Genomic DNA, 19,844 nt, shown 5'->3' on the forward strand with positions numbered 1-19,844 from the left:
TTTAAAATTCTGCTTTCATTTTTTGTTTAATTTAAAAAATAATCTAAGCCTGTTCAGATAATCTGTACGAATATCTTATATCCAAAAATTGCTCTTTTTTGTGCCCACATTTGCATGTGGCTTCACTATCATATAGGTGCTAAACAGCATGACTATAATTGACATGGCTGATGAGAAAACACCAGAGGCAATGTGATATGCACATGAGGCATTAGTACAGAGTGAGGGCCAAATAATGTCACAGCCAGCTATTCAAAGGCAGGAAATCCTGTAGTGCCAATAGAGAAAAAGAGTGGGAGACTTGAGTCATCACTGGGCATACTGTAGTACAGGCATATTAAGCTCAAAAGAACCCAAATGACAGCATTCAATATATCTGTCCTGTGAGCAAGATTCAGTTTCAGCAAAACAGTATAATCTATCACGAGTTTAAGAAACTTTTGTAATAAAAAGGGATTTCCATGGGCAAGAAATTAATTATTAATATTGGGCAAAGGAACTAAGGTGAACTGAAAGTAGATGGCCTGAAGACTCCACGGGTGAGAAATACGCAAAACTTAAGGAAAATAAAAAATCAGAGAGACTATATAGTAGACACATTCCAGAATGTGCTGATGTAAGTGAAGGAAATGAAACACAGCACTAGAAGCACTGGCCACAAAGGTCTAAGGGAACAGAATGCAGAGTTGGGACACGGCAGAGACTAGGACGAATGGTGGGTAGAGCTGGGATGAATGAAAAAGAGGAGGGGAGGCTGTGCCTCCTATTACTGGTGTACTAAGGCTGCCTGTAATGGCTAGTAGAGGTCAAATGTATCTTCTACTCTTCGAAAGAGTAAGGGTGGATGTCTGATGATTCTTACTTTCCTGGGTGAATCATTTAAAACTGTCCCTGAAGGGGTGCCATGGACATCTGGAAGTAGATGAATGCCAGACTTCAAGGGTTTTACTCATGACTAGGCTTTTAACACAGAAGCCAGAACTGAGGAAGAGGCTACTAAGTCTGGGAAGTCTGAATGAAAATATTTCTTTTTGGAGGACTAGCAATTCATGGATAAGGATATTTTCAAACATAAAAGTACACCATAATTTCTGTAGGTCATAGGCTTGCTCCTTGCCCACTCCTTTTGTATTTAGGAGGAGATTTTGCTTTATTTCATTAAAATAATTGTTAGGTAGATAGTGAGGGATTCTGGGTGTCCGAGGGACAAAAGTGGGTGCTGTTGCCCTGGTGCAATTACCCCACCTGGGAAGAAGGACAAAGGTGGGCCCCCAAGCCCCCATCTTGGTTCTGCCTCACCTTAATCCTATCTTGAGCAATTGCCATACCAATCAAAGAGGTTCCATGGTGACCTCTGAACCATGAGGGAGGTCCCAATCCAGGCACTATAAAATAAGAAGCAGACCATAACCAGGCTCTTTTTCGGCCCTTCCATTTGCTCTCCTTTGTTGTGACAATGGGTCCAGTTGTCATCTGTGGCATATGTATCATGCTCTGGAAACGTGTATCTTGCTCTTGCTCTATAATCCTATCTTTCTCTCTTCAATAAACCTCATTTTCATGCTTGTCTTACTTTGGTGTGTCTGGTCATTCTTTGGCCATGGGCATGTCAAGAACCGGCATTTCAGACTAAAACCTGACATATTAACACATATTAACTAAATTATTAATATGCCAGTGATCCTAAATTTTCTATATGAAGTCACAAAGACCTGAAATCATTTGAGGGGAGAGAGGGGAAGATTAGCAGTATTAAAGTTTCTGATACTAGGTGAGGAACAAGGAAGGGAAGGCACAAGCATCTGTGTAACCATGCCCATTGGGAATTCTGGCAAATAGGAGTTGTGGGAGAAAAAATGTAGCATATCACTGAAGGGACACTTGAGGACAAAAACTATCTTAGAGACCATTCAGATTTCTTAAAAAGGAAAAAAGTTTTATCATCAAAAAATATATATACCTTTACATTTGAATATGAAGTTAAAGGTAAACTTAAGAATGACTCACCTTACTCCAAGCATAATTCCAGGTCACATAACTTTCACCTCCCAGAAGATCCTTGAGCCAAGTAACTGGGTTTTGATAAATCTGACCATTTTCTACCTTAATTTTACCACTTATTAAAATACTGGCTTTGTATGTAGTATCCTGAAGTGAAATGAAATAAAATAAAATAAAATCCAGCTGAAATATGTGAACTTCTGCTTTTGACCATGAAAGAGTAACAGGGACCAGATTTATCCTAACACCTGATATATTTAGATAGATAGACAGACAGATATAGATATATTTAAAGTATCTGGAAATGGTCATAAAGGCATGTAGCAAATAAAGAAACATCTATTCAATAGTATCTACAAAACTTAGGTTAAAAAGGTAAGAGTCTATGATAGCTTCCTTCTTTCCCACTCCCAGCTCAGTGAGGTGGAGACTTTACTCCAGATTGCTCTAGTCAAGACCACAGGACTCCCTATTAGAGGGCTATCTTCCTGGGAGAGACAAAACTTCAGCATTTCTCATCCTGCCCTCAGCTATCTGTTCCTAAGGCTAAGGTCCAGGCAACTGCAGGAAAAAGGTGGGGCCTCCCTTCTGGCCCAGCTCTGAGTGATGAGACAGACTTTATCTTTGGCACAGCATCACTGATGCTAGGGGACCCAGAGCACCCTTGCCTGGGCATGCAAGGGTGGGGATTCAAGTTGGGAGAGGCAAGCTGAATAGATATGAGGCTACTGCCCTCTCTCCAGTGAGTGCTCACCTCCTAAAGCAAAGGTATCACTTACAGAGAAATCACCATTGTCCCCACCCCCAGGCCCAGGGCCACAGCTCAGAGATTTTGCCTGGGAGGAGAAGGAGGCCTTAAAACAGATAGATCCTAACCTCCTCCCAAAGGAACTAACTTCATTTGCACCAGATTATGGAGAAGTTCAAATTCAAGGGTACCATCAGAAATAGCAGAAGTGGTAAAAGGCAACTGAAAGTAGAATGGCAGATTCATTAGAGATAATAGGCTAAACTGTAGCCTGGCTAGTTTTCAAGAGACAATTGGGAAAAGAGATAGCTGGCAAGAGCTTTCCTAGGGTCATAATAAATTTCAAACACTGACTTTGGGAATTACACCTTTGAAGGAGCCCACATTTGATTGAATTTGTCTGTAGAGCAATTTATGCCTCAGAACATGTTAGCTTATAAAATGTGCATGATTTTAGAGGAAGAAATAATAGAATACCTGTGTTCTAAATTCCAGAATGTTATTTCCTGGATTAATTCTGCCCATCAATATCAAATCTTTTATCTGCATACATTTCTTTTTAGGAGCTGTACTGTAGTTTAAAGGCTTTTTTATAGTATGTTGATGCCCAGACCCAGAGGAAGAGGAGTTCTGGCTATCATTTACATGTGGAACAGTAGAAGCTAATTTTTTAAGACATGTTTTCCTCTCATGCACAGTATCACTCCCTGAAACAGCAATCCCTTGACGTGCCAGGGATTTTGATGCCCCCCAAGGTGGTTGCTGAGAAGCTGTTTTCCTGTTTCCTCTTTTTGGAACGTTGGAAAGGTCCTGATTGCGAATAATAGTTGATCGATGGGCATCATTTTGGGCAAATACACTCATGGTTTCTGAAATATTTAATGTGCCAGTTACTGCAGAAGAACTACAGAATTCATGCCTTTTGGCTGTAGTTTCTATAAGATCATTTTCTTTTTGTGAATATTCTGTTTCAGGAATAAAAGCAACAGGTTGGGATGGTAATTTAATCCCAGTGTCACCTGAATGTCTGGATGTTGATAACCCATCCAAGGTAGAATCATGGACATTTTGTTTAGAATTAATCTCATTTCCATAAAATTCTTCCCTTCTCACTGTCTCTGAATTTAGACAAATGTTGGTATTGTGGCTGTAATTGTAAGTTTCTATAGAAAACTGTGCTTCCTGCATGCTTCCAGAAACAAAACTGACAGGAGAAAAGGAACCTGATTGGGGTTGCACTGAATTTTCCAGGCTGTTAAGCTCTTGGCTGTCCTTTTCACTGGAGGTTTCTGAGCTGGGTGGCAGCTTCCTTAAACCAAGACCAGATAATGATGTAACATTCTTATAGTTTTGAATTTTCAGGCTTATTTCTTTCTGTTTTTTTGCTGCAACTAAAAGGCTCTTCTGTCTTGTGGCCAGATTGGCCAGTTGTTCTCTCAGGGCTCCATGCTTAAATGACTCTATGGATACCCTATAGGAAGAAACAGAAAGAGGAAAAAAATACAATAACAGTAGAAACCTTTTCTTTAGCAGTAATTTAGATGCTAAAGATATTTCATCTCAACTTTAACCAGCTCAGAATACACAAAAAGAATATTTTCAAATGTATTTCCTTTGAGAGGAAACTGATTCTTTTATTTAAGGTAAGTGAGTTTGCCTTTCTTTTAGGAGGTGATTGTGTGGTTATCCAGATTTTATAGTCATATCATTATCAGTTGTGAGTCAACCCTAAAAGACAAACAAAACTTGAGTTATATCTATTAGTCTTTGGTAGGAAGGTAGCAATTGGTGGCTAAGGAGGATCACTATTCTTTAAGTTTGGGGTTTGCTCACCTGTTTAAAGTGGAAAGATGAAAAACAAACAAACAAACAAAAAATTTAGACACCCATATTTAAATTAAAAAAATTAAATTAAATTAAATTAAAAAAATAAAATAAAAATAAAGTAGAAAGGTATACTAGGAAGTAAAATTTGGAAGTTCCACTCAGGTTCCCTTGGCTATGAAGGACCAAGATTGTTTTGTGAATAATCATATCTCAGCTATACCTGAGAAATGTTAGTTCATCAAATAATTACTATAATTGCCCTTTAAACCTGTAGTGAGACACTTTCAAGTCCAGAGGGACTACCCAGTTGAGCATCATCCTGTGCAGTTCCCCAGACTAAATTTCTCAGGATTCTAAGGACTGTGGAAGAGAAAATGTCTTATCACATCTCTATACTTCTGTCTTTTGGTTTTGCCTACCCATCCCACATGGACCTTCAGGCTATTAGACACTTTGTTTCCAGTGGTTTTCAAATTTTGGCCTCAGAACCTATTTATACTCTTAAAAATGATTAAGGAACCCAAAGAGCTTTTATATTTATACATTATATCTATCAATATTTACTGTTTTAGAAATTTAAAATGAGAAATTTTTTTAAACAGAAGAATACACAAACATACATTCCATTAGCCTTCAGAGTAATGATATTGATATCAATATACATCACATGGCCTCTGGAAAGTTCCATTGTACACTCATGAGAGAATGAGAGCCCAAAGAGCAAATAACATCTTAGTATTATCATAAAAAATAGTTTTGAATTCACAGATATTCTGAAATGGTTTCAGAGACCCACCAGGGGCCCCTGGACCCTTGTTTCAAGGAAAAGCAATAGTATAGCTAACTTGTCTCTCCTATCGAAGTTGTTGATACTAAACTCCCAGAAGACTATGTTAAAAGAAATAGTCTATGTAAGTGGAAAAAGCAACAAGAAGAAGAAATTAGATTAGCAAACAACTGGCAGTATAAAATGCAAGATGCTGGACAGAGGAGAAAGAAAAAAAGGAATAAATAATATCACACTTAAAATTACATGAAACAAGGAGTTCAGACAAAAAACAAAGGTGCTCTCTTTAGATACCCATATCAAGATGTGAAGTCTTATAGCAATATACTGATATACACACTTAAAACTCCAACTGATCAGGAACTTTCCAAAATTCTAGGTAGAGTACTTTGCTAACCATAGGACACTAAAGAAAAATTGAAGCAACCCTCTCCAAAGTCCTCTAGAAAATTCACTATAGTCAATTACCATTTGTAGGCCATACACTTGCTTTATAGTGACAGGAAAACAAGTCAGGAAATAGAAGGGAACTTATTCACTGGAGAGGAAATCAAAATAGGGATAAAAGACAGTAGATTTACAAGTAAAAATAGAAAACTGATTTTTAAATAAGTTCAGAAAAAAACTGAATAGTTATTATTAATAATTATAGATGTCAAATGATTATAAGGTAAGAATATGTTAGGAAATATTTAGAAGTATTAAATGTAAATAAGCTAAGTCTATGAAGAACAAATAAAAAATAATGCCCCAAAAAGAATTACATAAAATTTTTTTCATGCAAAAAATGAAAAGAGCTATATAACTAATATAACTAGGATAAAATTCTTTAAAGACCCTGAGATTTTGGAAATATAATAAAATACAAAATTAATCAACCAATTAATCAACTGCTTAGAAGGATGACATCTGTGATAGCAAAAAGAAAAAAACTTTCAATGTAGAAAATTTGAGTGTGCTAAGGAAAGAAATTTATCTGTGGGATTCATGACCAGAGTCATAAAAATTTTTCACTATAGACAACCTTTTAAGATATTAAAATGTTCTTCTCTGAATATTTCAAGTAATAAAGTAGAAAATTAACTTTCCAGCAAGTATAATTCCCATAGAAGTAACAGACAGCCTCAAAAAGTCATTTTTTAGTCTTAAAGTTTATATTGTTAAGAAAATCTAGGCCTCCGTATTGCAGCTATAAATGGATTAAACTGTAGAAACTCTAAAGCACTCCTATTTTTTTCACTTACCTGTATTTTTTAGCCAGATCATCTCTTTCTGCTTTTTGTTTGCCAAGCACATTATCCATAATCTCTTTTATCTTCAACATTTTTTCAATGTACTGTTCTAGAAATATGGTAATAAAAAGTTAGTTAATTGAGGGATAGTAAATGTTAAATTTGGTCACACAGGATTTAGCCCCATTTTTAAATTTAAAAAGCCATTATTCCCTGCCCTCTTCCCCAATATTAATGGCCCAGGTATCTATAAAGACGTATTTAATTATGTTACTTTCAAAGATAATTCCTGGAACTTTAAATACTCCTGTATTAAAATAGAAGACCATTTTTTCAGCCCTTGTGAGCTTTGAAGTAAACATATACCTTAAGAAGATGAGGTAGCAATGACCTTGGATGTCTGAAACAATCAAACTTAAGTATGAATCCATATTTACCTGCATCTTCAGGGTTTTTTATTTCAAATGCTAATAAATTTTCTTGTTTTTCTTCTATATCTTGCAGAATGGCACTTAGCGTCTGATGCTATCAGATAAAAATATTAGAAACTTCATTATAAGGGGATAGATGTGTTCTCTGATATGCCACTGACAAATGCACAGTAAATAAAGTGCTAAAGAAAGTGCTCCTAAAAATGCTAATTTCTCTTTATGCTCAAAATCTACTCATGCTTTGCATAACTTAATTGAATAAATGTTGCAGATTTGAAAAAAAGTAAACTTAAATATATCTTTTAACATTTTATTTTTTATTTAAAAAATTTTTTTTGAGACAGCGTCTCACTCTGTTGCCCAGGCTAGAGTGCCATGGCATCAGCCTAGCTCACAGCAACCTCAAAGTCCTGGGCTCAGGCAATCTTTCTGCCTCAGCCTCCTGAGTAGCTAGTACTACAGGCATGCACCACCATGGAACCAGCTAATTTTTAAAATACATTTTAGTTGGTCAATTACTTTTCTTTCTATTTTTAGTAGAGATGGGGTCTCACTCTTGCTCAGGCTGGTTTCGAATTCCTGATCTTGAGCAATCCACCCGCCTCGGCCTCCCAGAGTGCTAGGATTACAGGCGTGAGCCACCGCGCCCGGCCTCTTTTAACATTTTAATATCTTAATATCTTATTTATATAGATCTCCTGGAAAATAGAATGTAAGAACAGCAACCATATAAAAATATCATAATTTCTCACTGACTTCTGTTAAAATTATAGTCATAGGAGAAAAAAATAAATAACTCAGCAAGAATATTAAAGATCACACACATGCAACAAGTTCACTTTAAGGCTTTATGACTCTCATTGCACACTATTAAAATCTCACATATAATCTTAGAAATACAAACACTACTCCCTCAAAAACTCACAATGGAGACTTAATACCACCCCTTCAAGCCCTTGTCAGTGCTAATTTTCCTGCCTGGAATGCTTTCAATTCGCTCTGTCCAGACTGCTCTCTTTCTTACGAGAAAGACAATTGTGGTGTGGGCTCTGGAACAAACTAGACTTCCTCAGTGTGAATCCTAACTCCAACTCTTCCTAGCTGGGTGACTTTAGCAAGTTACTTATGTCTGCCAGCAATAAGTATCGCATGTAAAATGCTAAGGACAATGCCAGTACAACTTAAGAGCTCACTAAAAACTACTTATTATTATTATTATTTTTTTTTTTTGAGACAGAGTCTCGCTTTGTTGCCCAGGCTAGAGTGAGTGCCGTGGCGTCAGCCTAGCTCACAGCAACCTCAAACTCCTGGGCTCGAGCGATCCTTCTGCCTCAGCCTCCCGAGTAGCTGGGACTACAGGCATGTGCCACCATGCCCGGCTAATTTTTCCTATATATATATCAGTTGGCCAATTAATTTCTTTCTATTTATAGTAGAGACGGGGTCTCGCTCTTGCTCAGGCTGGTTTTGAACTCCTGACCTTGAGCAATCCGCCCGCCTCGGCCTCCCAAGAGCTAGGATTACAGGCAAAACTACTTATTATTATTGTATAAAACCCATTTTATTTATAATACTTCTGATTTATCTATTCCATGCCAATTTCTCTTTTCTAAGAATTATTTAAGAATTTCATTGTGACATAATTTAGCATTATATATGAAATATAATGTATAAGACATTATGAATTACCTTATATATTATATATATAATACATAATGTCTTACATATTATATTAATATTTCCTCATCAAGGCAGGAACATGGCTTTTATATTTGTGTACTGTTTCCACATAGCTGTTACTTCATAAATGGTGACTGGATTGACCCATATTACCTATCCTTTAATATACTCTCAATACACATTCATTTCTAAAACGTGTAGCTCCTCAAAGCTTTCTGAAGTAAATTTCTGTGAAATTTTACTTTGGTGCCCACAAGTGATATAAAAAATGTATATAATAAAATCATCTGATTATTTAGTAAGACAATCTTAACTACTGTCATTTATTAAATGCATCAAAGTTAAACTATAAGATATAAATATGCAAAACAAATAAACAAACAAAACCAAGGTTTACCTCTTAATACAGTAGCTTATAGTTATAAAAGCAAACCAAAGGCCTGAATTTGTGCCCTTAGCTAAGCCTCTATTCACAAATAAAACATCTTTTAGTGCCAAATTTCCCTTCTGTCTTGCTGTTATTGTAGATGTCATTAGTTTATTCAAAACACTTATTCAGCATCATTGAGGATGCTACCTCGCTTAACAAGTTTGTGCCTAGTTAAACTTTTTGTGTTTTTGTCAGACTTAGCATATCCATCTCATCAATCAATATATATTTTATTGAGCAACTGTTTATGTTATTTTTGTAAAAATCTACCTTTACATGGTGGGTTTCACAGCAAATTCTATCACTATAAAGCATTTGGGATCTAGAAAAGCTAAACCAGTTGTATTCCTTTTCTCTGTGTGGGTTCCATCATCTTTTCTACATCCTATGTATTCTGGACACTTTTAAGGGTGAGTGAAGACAGACTCATAAAGTAGCAGTGTCTGTGGGACAGGAAGTAGCTAAAACTCAAGCTTATTGTAAAGGACAGCAACTAATCCATAAGTCTGTATTCAATGCAAATAATTAAGAGTTAACCATATAGCACATCTTCTTGGCTTATTCTGTTCAATTATGCTATCTTATTTTCTTATGATAATCTTATTTTAAATCTGTGTGTCCCTAAAATGAAAAGAAAGTTACCAATAGCCAATACCTGGCTGGCCCAAAGAATGGCATTTTCTAGACTGAAGAATGAAAAGAATTTCAACTTTACTCACCACAGGAAGGTTTTCTCTTGTTTCTCCTTGGTGTGAAAAGGAAGGTGGATGAACAGGTTTTCCATCATCACAAAAACACTGTTTATGTCTTTTTAACCGGACAGCAGGAATTTTTTCTTTAAAAAATAAAATTAGAAAATATAATAAGAAAGTATAAAATTTTAGCTTTTAGATCTGGGACATTGTGGGGGGGGGGAAGCAAGAGAATAAAGAAAGAAAAGAAATTTAACAAAAAATTTAGCTTCATTTTATCAGTTTTAATGGTGACAGAGATGGGAAGGATAAATTAAGTCCACAATTATAATAGCTTCATATTAATTAGCACCACATTATTATTAACTATTTATAACTGACATTTACTGAGCACTTGTCACATGCTGGATGTCAAACACTTTCCATTAATCATTTAATCTTCATATGAATCATTTGAGGAAGGTAGTTTATTATACTCATTCTACAGAACAGAAAAGTGAGGCTTAGAGGGGTTCAGGAAGTTCCCCAACATCACACAGCTAGTATTGAAACCAGATTTTATCCGATTCCAAAGTCCATGCTCTTAGCCTCTATGACTATGATTTACTGCCTCTGTAAAGTTCTCTTGGACTCTCTTCCCATTCTGGATTCCTTTTCTCCATATTATCATTATACCCCATATCCTTCATCCTTCTTGGGTACTTGATTAAGGAAAACAAAAAACAACAGACATGTAGGAATAGATATAACACTTCATAACAGAGTGCCCAGTAACTCCAAATGTTGGGCTTCTCTAGAAAGCCAAGCTGATCTAAATCATGAGGACCTTCCAATATGGTTATAGAGAAGGAGGGTGAAATAGTTGGGGACCTAAGAAAGGCTTGGATCCTTTGATTTTCTATATAGTAGCAGGCAATAAAAAGAGGAAATTTGTACCAGCCTTGGTCTTGACCTGCATGTGATCTAGCCTTCTAGTAAAATATAACACAATGACCATCTTTGGCTTTGACCAATCATATCAGTAATTATTCCCCTGAAAATCAATAGTTGGTAAGGATGTTGGTAGGTTAGGGAAGAAGTGTGTGACAGGGTTTCTCTCCCTAGCATTCTTCCTCATAGTGAGGGCAGAGATGTTCCTGAGTATCTTCCTTGGTGAGTCAAGGCTCAAGCATGAGGGAAAAGGAAGAACAATTCCTTCTCCTCAATACTTAATAAAATGCAGGATATTGCTAAAAAATGGTTTATAAAATTTTCCCATAAATATTCTTTTCACTATTATACATACAAGTATATTTGCTTAACAGATTAATATGCTAATATTAGATTATATTCTTGAAAAGTTGGCATAAGTCCAACTGATATATATAAATCATTATAAATTTTGAGTAATGGAGTCTTAGTTGCAAAGATTTTAGTATAATGTCACTCTTTTCCAGCCCCACACAGGTAAACTAATCTACCTGGTTTCGGTTATGTCTCTATTTCAGACCCAACGTTAGGAAGATTAATGTTTGACTGATGAATGATATATATTTTATTTAAACATGTCACACCACAAAAGTTTAATAAACATAGGAAACATCTATACTCTACAAATTAGAAGATTTTCCTAAGCAAAGGCATACATGGTATATACCTATATAAAATAGCAAGCAATATTGATATACATACCATTGATTATAACATTACTCTCTTCTGTATTATTGGTCTCAATAGCACCATAAGATTTTAACAACTCTTTCATTTTTTCATCATCTGCCTCATCCAAAGCAGTCTTCTGTTTTTGATCTTTTTGATTAGGGTTTGCTCCATTTTGTAGTAGAATCTCAGCTGCCTATAAGGTATTTTTTCAAAGTTACCTCTACAGACACCTAAGATGAACCATTTCTACTTTCATCACAGGATACTACTACCAAGCATTAAAAGTTATGGAAAAAAAAATTTCAAATTCTGGTCAAGAAAATTTTTTATTACATTTGATATATATCAAAATGATTGATAGATTTATCCTGATTGGTCCTCATAAAAGAACCAAACACAATGACATGAAAGTATAATATGCTGCCTTCATTACAGTAAGAGGTAGGCATAGGTAGGTCCAGTTCCAGATCAGTACTGCTCAGAACTTTCTGACATAATAAAATGCTCTATTAATATATGTGCTCTGTGCAGTAGAGAAGCCACTAGTGTCGTATGGCTTCTGAGCATTTGAAATGTGGCTGATGTAACTGATGAAATAAATTTTATCTAATTAATTTAAATTTAAATAGCTAAAAGAAGCTAGTAGCTACCATATGGGACAGCACAGGTCTAGACACTGTGCAGATTAAGCCACTTGTATATAAATGTGGAATTACTGGTACCCAGAATGATTTACCCTATTTCTTTAACATAGCATCTTGCCCTTCCCCAAGGTGCGGAGGATGGAATAGAAAAGGGGGCAAGAGTTGCTTCAGGATTGTATTGCATTATAAACTGTATTATAAATTGTCATTAGACATAGTTGAATAAAGTTCTATTAATATTTGGACTATATTTTAAATATACTACTTGTTCAAGAGGTTTTGTGAACTAGCCTAGGAACCTAATATCCACTCTAATATTCTTCCTATGGAAATATGTGCCCTAAATAACAGACATATTATTAAAGATAAAGGGAAACTTAGAAATAATGTGCTCCAACCCCATCATTTTAAAGAAAAGGAAACTAGTGTCAAAGAGGTTGTGACATTTTTTTCAAAAGAAAAGTTTCTCGTATAAATAAGATTGCTCTGAGTAACTCAAAGACCCAGGATGCCATACGCTGGCACTGGTATTAGCAGATCCAAGTATGCTGATTCTTGGGTCTCCAGGCTGCTTATTTGGGTGCTTCCAGTGGCAGCAGTGGACTAGGCAGCTGGGAGAGTGCTTGAGCCCCAGGTATTGGGTGTGGTGGTATGGGTGATGGCAGTAGCAGTGGTGGGACAACCCTCTGGCTCCCAAACAGTCCATACTGGCATTAGTGGCTGCAATGGGCTGAAAAGGGCAGTCCCCAGGCCCACAGGTAGTGTATGCGTGTGGGTGCCAGCTGTGGTGGTAGCTGTAGGTTGCGTGGGCCTGTTCCTAGGCCTCCAGGAGAAATGCTCAGGTGCCCATTATGAGGGATTGGCAGGGTGATTCCCAGGCTCCTAGATAGCTTGAGTACTTGGGGGTAGGGGTTGGAGCTAGACTAAGTGGATGTGATCCATTTGAAATTTTTATATATGGTGACAATTAAGGGTTCATTTTTTTTAGCTTCATTTTTTTTTTGCAAATCAAAATGTGGAGGTTCTAACTCCTTATGTTGAAAGAGTATCCTTTTTCTATTGAACTGCCTTTGCACCACTGTCAAAACCCAACTGACTACATATGCAACAGTCTATTTCTAGATACTCTATTCTGTTCAATCATCTATATGTAAAACTCAGTGGTTCTCAACTGGGGATGATTTTGTGCCCCAGAGTACACTCTGGGTGCCACTGGCATCTAGTGGGTAGAGGTCAGATATGCTACTAACCATCTTATGATGTATGGATAGAACAGCACACCACAATAAAGACATATCCAGGCTGGGCACGGTGGCTCACGCCTGTAATCCTAGCACTCTAGGAGGCCAAGGCGGGCGGATTGCTCGAGGTCAGGAGTTCGAAACCAGCCTGACCAAGAGTGAGACCCCATCTTTACTATAAATAGAAAGAAATTAATTGGCCAACTAATATATATAGAAAAAATTGGCCAGGCATAGTGGCACATGCCTGTAGTCCCAGCTATTCGGGAGGCTGAGGCAGAAGGATTGCTTGAGCCCAGGAGTTTGAGGTTGCTGTGAGCGAGGCTGACGCCATGGCATTCACTGTAGCCTGGGCAACAAAGCAAGACTCTGATTCAGAAAAAAAAAAGAAAAAAAGAAAAGAAATATCCAGCCACAAATGTCAGTAATGTCAAGGTTAAGAAATCCTGGTCTACACTGGTGTAAAAAAATCTTATCCACAAGCACAACTATATACTAAGTTCTATAAGTCCTTCTACTAAATCTCCAAATGTAGGGATGATATTGGTAACTCCCAACACAGATACAAATAATAGAATTAACTACCTGTTTTTATGTGGCATTTTTCAGGATAATGTCCAAAAACTTGATTTTCCCACCATGACATTCTGACCTTTAAGTGGTTTCTCTTTAAGTGGCCTTTTCCTCATACAAATAACCAGTTGGTTTAATGATTCTGTTTGCTTTCTTTATCTTGTAACCATACAGCCTTGAAAATTTGTATATTTTTTAAAAATTTAAATATCTTAAAGGGAAAAGAGCTTCTTTTAGTGAAAAGAAGTTACATTGGACGTTAGACTACTCACTCTGGCATTAAACATTAGTTCACATCTCTTTTCTCTACAAATCATAATTCAATAATACCATCCCTTTACATGACTATATTTAGGATTAAAACAGCAAAGACATACTTTCACAAAATTAAATAAAAGTTAACAGGCTCAGGTGGGTATAGTGGCACATGGCAGTAGTCCCAGCTTCTCTGGAGGCTGAGGTGGGAGGATCACTTGAGCCCAGAAGTTCAAGTCATGGGCAACATAGTGAGACCTCATCTCCAAAAAAAAAGTTATCAGGTTCTTAAAAATATACAGAGACAGATAAATAGGTATTCATGAGGGATCCAAGGATTTTTTTTTATATGAACCCTGGTTTCATATTATTGTTGGTAGTGGTTTCCTTAACTATTTTTTCAAAACCAATAGTTATCCCTGAAGTCTATAATGCCTATTGATAACAATAAAACTTTTCTCATAAGATTTATCAAACAAAAAGATGAGTTTAAAAATACGAAGAGTTTTAAGGTCTAGATTTGAAATTCAGTGTCACTAAAATAATAACCCTAGTAATCTTCTCTTGTAATATTTTTACCATGGCTACTTGATAATGAAAAACAAAGGAGAAAAGGACACATTTAACACCTGGGAAACAAGCAACTCATGTTGTCTGTCACAAACCCATTGAGAAATTCTAGGTTAAAAAAAAGTCTAGCTGTCACATGTATCATCACTATAATTAGACTTTTGTACACAGCAGCACATCATCTTAGACAATTAAAAATGGGATGTATTAGACTTATAACCTGTGTTTATTCTGACTTTCTTTTGATTTACATGAATTATATAATGAAAAAATAATGGAACAATGATTAAAATATATATTGATTTTCCAATCCATACACAATATTGTATTTTCATTTGTAATTTTAAGGTTTTAAAAAGCAATTGTTTTAAGGAATTACTTTAGTTTTTAGTTTAAAATATCTTCATTTTTTTCACCCATTTTCCTAAGAAAAAGCAACAGAAACCTAATCTTATGTGTACTGTACCTTTAAATGATTGTTTGCAACGGCATCATGTAAGGGGAGAATTCCATCTTGACTTTCGCTATTAACATTAGCACCAGCTTTTAATAACTCCACAATTATATCAGCAGATCCCTCAGTAGCTGCCTCATGAAGTGGTGTCCAACCTAAAAAAGGAAAAAGAAAAAAGAAAAAAAAACCAAGACCAACCTGCTCCTTACAAATCAACATTCATGTAGTACTTTTGTACTAGGTTTTGTTGCATTAATTGAATTAATATCTATACTGATTCATATGTATATACCAAGTTTTGGACAAGAAATAATACTGAAAACTATGGGTTTAAAATGTGTAAGTTTCATTTCTGAAAACAGATCGATCTGTTACACTGGATATAAATGCCAAAACAGAAGACTCATAGACTGTAAAACATAATGACACCAGAGTAAATACCAATCATTTCAATTTATTTCAACTCGGACCTTAAAAATGTCTGATTTTCATCTTTATATCTTTGTATTGTCACATTTCTCTTTTAAAATGACATCTAATGTGATCAACTTTTGAGTTTTTTCTGTGGAATTCTTCACACAAGATTCTTCTGTGCTTAAGCAAAATGTTAGAAGATAAAATTTTAAAATGGAGGTTTAGAATAAAAATAAGAGAAGATAGGCCAGGTGTGGTGGCTCACGCCTGTAATCCTAGCACTCTGGGAGGCCAAGGTGGGCAAATTGCTCAAGGTCAGGAATTCAAAACCAACCTGAGCAAGAGCAAGACTCCGTCTCTACTAAAAATAGAAAGAATTAATTGGCCAACTAAAAATATATATAGAAAAAATTAACCAGGCATGGTGGCAAATGCCTGTAGTCCCAGCTACTAGGGAGGCTGACACAGAAAGATTGCTTGAGCCCAGGAGTCTGAGGTTGCTGTGAGCTAGGCTGACGCTATGCCACTCTAGCCCGGGCAACAGAGTGAGACTCTGTCTCAAAAAAAAAAAAAAAAAAGGGAAGATAGAAAAAAGGAACAGTATAAAGAAAAAAAGAAATAGAATAAAGGACAGTAAAATGACAAAATGTTGTAATCTCTCCAAAGTTAGGGGATAGAATTAAGGTTTCCAAGGAAAATGTCTAACTCCCTTCACTCTTCATTCTGTCTGTATACCCTCTCTGAATGCTCCCAAATGTATGTTAAAAACTTTTTCAAAGGAGAAAGTTATTTTAGCAATGATAAATCTTACTATTCAACTAAATAATAATATAGTTTTAATAAGATTGTTCAAAGTTATTAGTTACATGCTAGCTAGGATCAGATTTGGAAGGGGGTGTTGAAATGTGTGTTTCAATGAGTTCAAATTATAGAGACAATTAAACTAAAAGGATCTAAACCTGCATTATCTTTTAGATTCACATCTGCTCCAGATTCTATTAAAGCTTTCACCATAGACAAATTTCCTCTTCTGGTAGCCAAATAAAGCCGGCTTTCCCCTTTGGCATTCCTCTTATTGATCCCAGCTGTTTTCATTCCTGTAAATTTGCCAAGCAAAACAGAGGCCTCTTTTCTAACAAATGCTAATTATTATAAAGGATCTTAGAAAACACAACAACTTCCTCAAAATATCATAAGTAGAATGTACTACATAGAAACATACATAAATTAATATTAGCATTGCTGTTATTGTTTTAAAGTATAACTTGTGATGAAATTACACAGCATCCAAGCACAGTACTTGCATTCATTCTAGCAGCTGATTAGTCACTCTATCAAGGATTTGATTAAAACATACTTGCTTCAGTTCTACACTTACCTCACTCTCAGTAGTTGTTTAGCAATGTATAAAATTTTTCTTAAAATCAACTGTGATATTATAAAAATCCTCTTTCTACAGCTGTTTTATATCTCAATGGGTATATTCCTAATCACACAGATACCAAGTACCAATCTATGGCCTATTAGGTTTTCGATTTTTCTTTCACAAAAAAGTAGTATAGCATTGTACAAAGATTCTTTCATTATTTAATCTTTTATTTGCAATGCAAGTTATAGAGACTTAAGTTGGATCTAAAAGTAACAGACTGATCATATGTTTTACCCCCATTTCCTGCTAAAACCATGCTGACATGATCGTATCTTGTTAATAAAAACAAAAAAAAAACAAAAAAACCACAACCAAACTCTGTAATTTTAAAAGATTTACTCTGAGCCAAATTTGAGGATCATGACCTGGAGCCATGCCCAAGAAGCCTTGAGCAAGTGGGCTCACTGTGGTAGGGTTACAGTTTGTTATACATTTCAGGGAGACAGGGGTTACGGGAAAAGTCATAAATCAGTATGTGGGAGGCACACACTGGTTTGGCCAGAAAAGGTGGGCCATCTCAAAGGTGAGGGGAGATTACAGGTTATAGATGGGTTTAAAGATTCTTTGGTTTGTAATTGGTTAAAGACATGAAGCTTTGTCTAAAAGCTTGGAATGTTTTAACATAGGGAGCTGTTTATTAGAGATAAGTCACCAGACATAGATTTGTTTTGTAAATTGAGGACCTGTAGGTTGGTCTTGCATACCCTTAGGCCTGTGAATGGGTTACGAAGGATGTTTCCAAGAAGGGAGGGGGACGTGATGAGGCATGTCTGACCTCCCTCTTCCTGGTAGGCAATTTAGTTTTAGGCTATTCCTCTGGCCACAAGGGGGTCCATTCAGTCAGCTGGTGAGGGGGATGAGCCTTAAAATTTTATTTTAGTTCACAGTAAGAATTCTAAAAAGTACCATATAAAGAAAATAGAAGAGGAAACAATAGAGGACAAAGACTTCAACAAATTTGGGGGAATTGGAAAGTCACTAATGGAAAAAAGTGAACTGACTTGGCAAAGTAGGGAATGTTCCAACCCAAGTGTCTGCAAAGGGAATTATAGAGAAAGAGAGCCAATCTGCACCCAGGCACTCAGCATTTGAAGACACCAGGTGCCATGGAAGGCAGGTAGGTATGTGGAATGGGTCTGGAAACAGAGAGACTGACTAAAAAGTTTATATGTAGAAAAGTTGAAACTCCAATTTCCTTTCCCTTCCTGAATTGACTCCTTTTATCTCGGTTTCCCAATCCAAAGCCAGAATCTGAAGGTTTATTTTCTATAGAACTGTATCAGAGAAGCTTCAGATTGAGAGGCAAGGCAAAATAAAGAGTTAGGGCGATGAAACAGAAAAGAATATTCATTAAATCTGTAGTATCAGTACCACTGAGGAAACCTGTTTGAATTGCAAATTCTCAAGCCTACCCCAAACCTACTTTGGAGGGCAGACTCTAATATGGCTCCAAATAATCCTCATCTTCTGGTATTTATGGATTTGTGTAATCCCCTCTTCTTGAATAACTTACTTCTAACCAATAGAATACCTCAACACTGAGGGCATTTCGCTTCATTGATTAGGTTATAAGAGATTATAAAGTTTTCTGTCCTGCTAGCAGACTTGATCTATTGCCTTCAGTCTGTATGCTTTGATGATACAAGCAGCCATGCAGAGAAGCCCACGCAGCAAGAAACTGAGAATGGCTACCAGCCAATAGCCAGCTAGGAACTAAGGTCCTCAGTCCAACTAGCCTCAAGGAACTGAATTCTGCCAACAACCACATAAGCTTGAAAGTAGATCCTTCCCTAGTCCAATCTTCAGATGAGACCCCACTCCTGGCCAACATTTTGACTGTAGCCTAAGAAAGTTCCTGTCAGAGGCCCTGGCTAAGTCATGCCCAATTCCTGATCTGCAGAAACTATGAGATAATAAATGTGTATTGTTTTAAACTATTAAGTTTGTGGTAATTTGTTATGTAGCAATAGAGACAACTAACGCAACTATTAAATCAGATCCTTTGAGGGTAGGGCCCAGTAATATGTGTGTTAACAAGTTTTTCAAGTGATTCTGATGCAAACTAAGGTTTGAGAACCACTGCATTAAATTTTGGGACCTTTTCTGCCCTATTTCCTAAATGTCATCAACCATGCATATAATTTCTTCAAGGCAAGAGATAAAAACTTAGAGGATTATTCTCTAAAAAACAGATTTCCTGGGTTACATGAATCACAGGGAAGATTCACAGTCTTAGCTGACATCCAGCAAAAACATATTGCTCTTTAGAGAAGGGTACTCAGAAATTCTTTATTGGAAGAATTAAAGGCACACACACACACACACACACACACACACAAAGAGAGAGAGAAAAAATATTTGAAAGTCATAAAATATCTAAGATGGTTGGCCTGCAGATCACAAAGTTGAACTCAAAAACCTCTCCCAATGAATTCTTATTGTGGATGGTACAGATCTTCTTACTTTGTTCCTGAGGTGTTTGTAGCAAGGAAGGTAGCCATGTGATAAACATTGTGGAGCAAAAACTCAAAAATAACTCAATGTTACTGTCATGATAAGTCTCTACAGCATTTCATTGAAAACTTAAAATAAAATCTGGCAGAAACTCAAAAGAAAACAAACAATACTTATACTAAACCTCTTCATAAAGTCCACTATAGTTTGGAATCTGGTGTTACTATTAATTAGTACAATGTTATTAAGAAATACTCAGATTTCTGTTCCCTTGTATGTAACCAGCTTTTTCCTCTCTGGAAGCTTTTAGGATCTTCCCTTTATCCCTGTTCTGAAATTTC

General features: G+C 36.2%; 1 protein-coding gene across 1 annotated transcript in view; it reads right to left on the minus strand.

Annotated features, from left to right (window-relative positions):
* Positions 1 to 19,844, minus strand: part of ANKRD31 (ankyrin repeat domain 31) — a 101,638-nt gene that overhangs the window by 13,011 nt on the left and 68,783 nt on the right. Inside the window, exons 16-23 of the mRNA XM_076007906.1 lie at positions 16,580 to 16,717; positions 15,219 to 15,361; positions 11,500 to 11,662; positions 9,856 to 9,971; positions 7,033 to 7,120; positions 6,608 to 6,704; positions 3,227 to 4,220; positions 2,008 to 2,148 (exon numbers count right to left, since the gene is read on the minus strand). Of these exons, the coding sequence (XP_075864021.1) occupies positions 2,008 to 2,148; positions 3,227 to 4,220; positions 6,608 to 6,704; positions 7,033 to 7,120; positions 9,856 to 9,971; positions 11,500 to 11,662; positions 15,219 to 15,361; positions 16,580 to 16,717 (1,880 nt within the window). The remainder of the gene's footprint in view (positions 1 to 2,007; positions 2,149 to 3,226; positions 4,221 to 6,607; positions 6,705 to 7,032; positions 7,121 to 9,855; positions 9,972 to 11,499; positions 11,663 to 15,218; positions 15,362 to 16,579; positions 16,718 to 19,844) is intronic.

This window comes from Microcebus murinus, chromosome 11 (assembly GCF_040939455.1).
Source record: "Microcebus murinus isolate Inina chromosome 11, M.murinus_Inina_mat1.0, whole genome shotgun sequence".
In the NCBI taxonomy this organism is placed as follows: Eukaryota; Metazoa; Chordata; class Mammalia; order Primates; family Cheirogaleidae; genus Microcebus; species Microcebus murinus.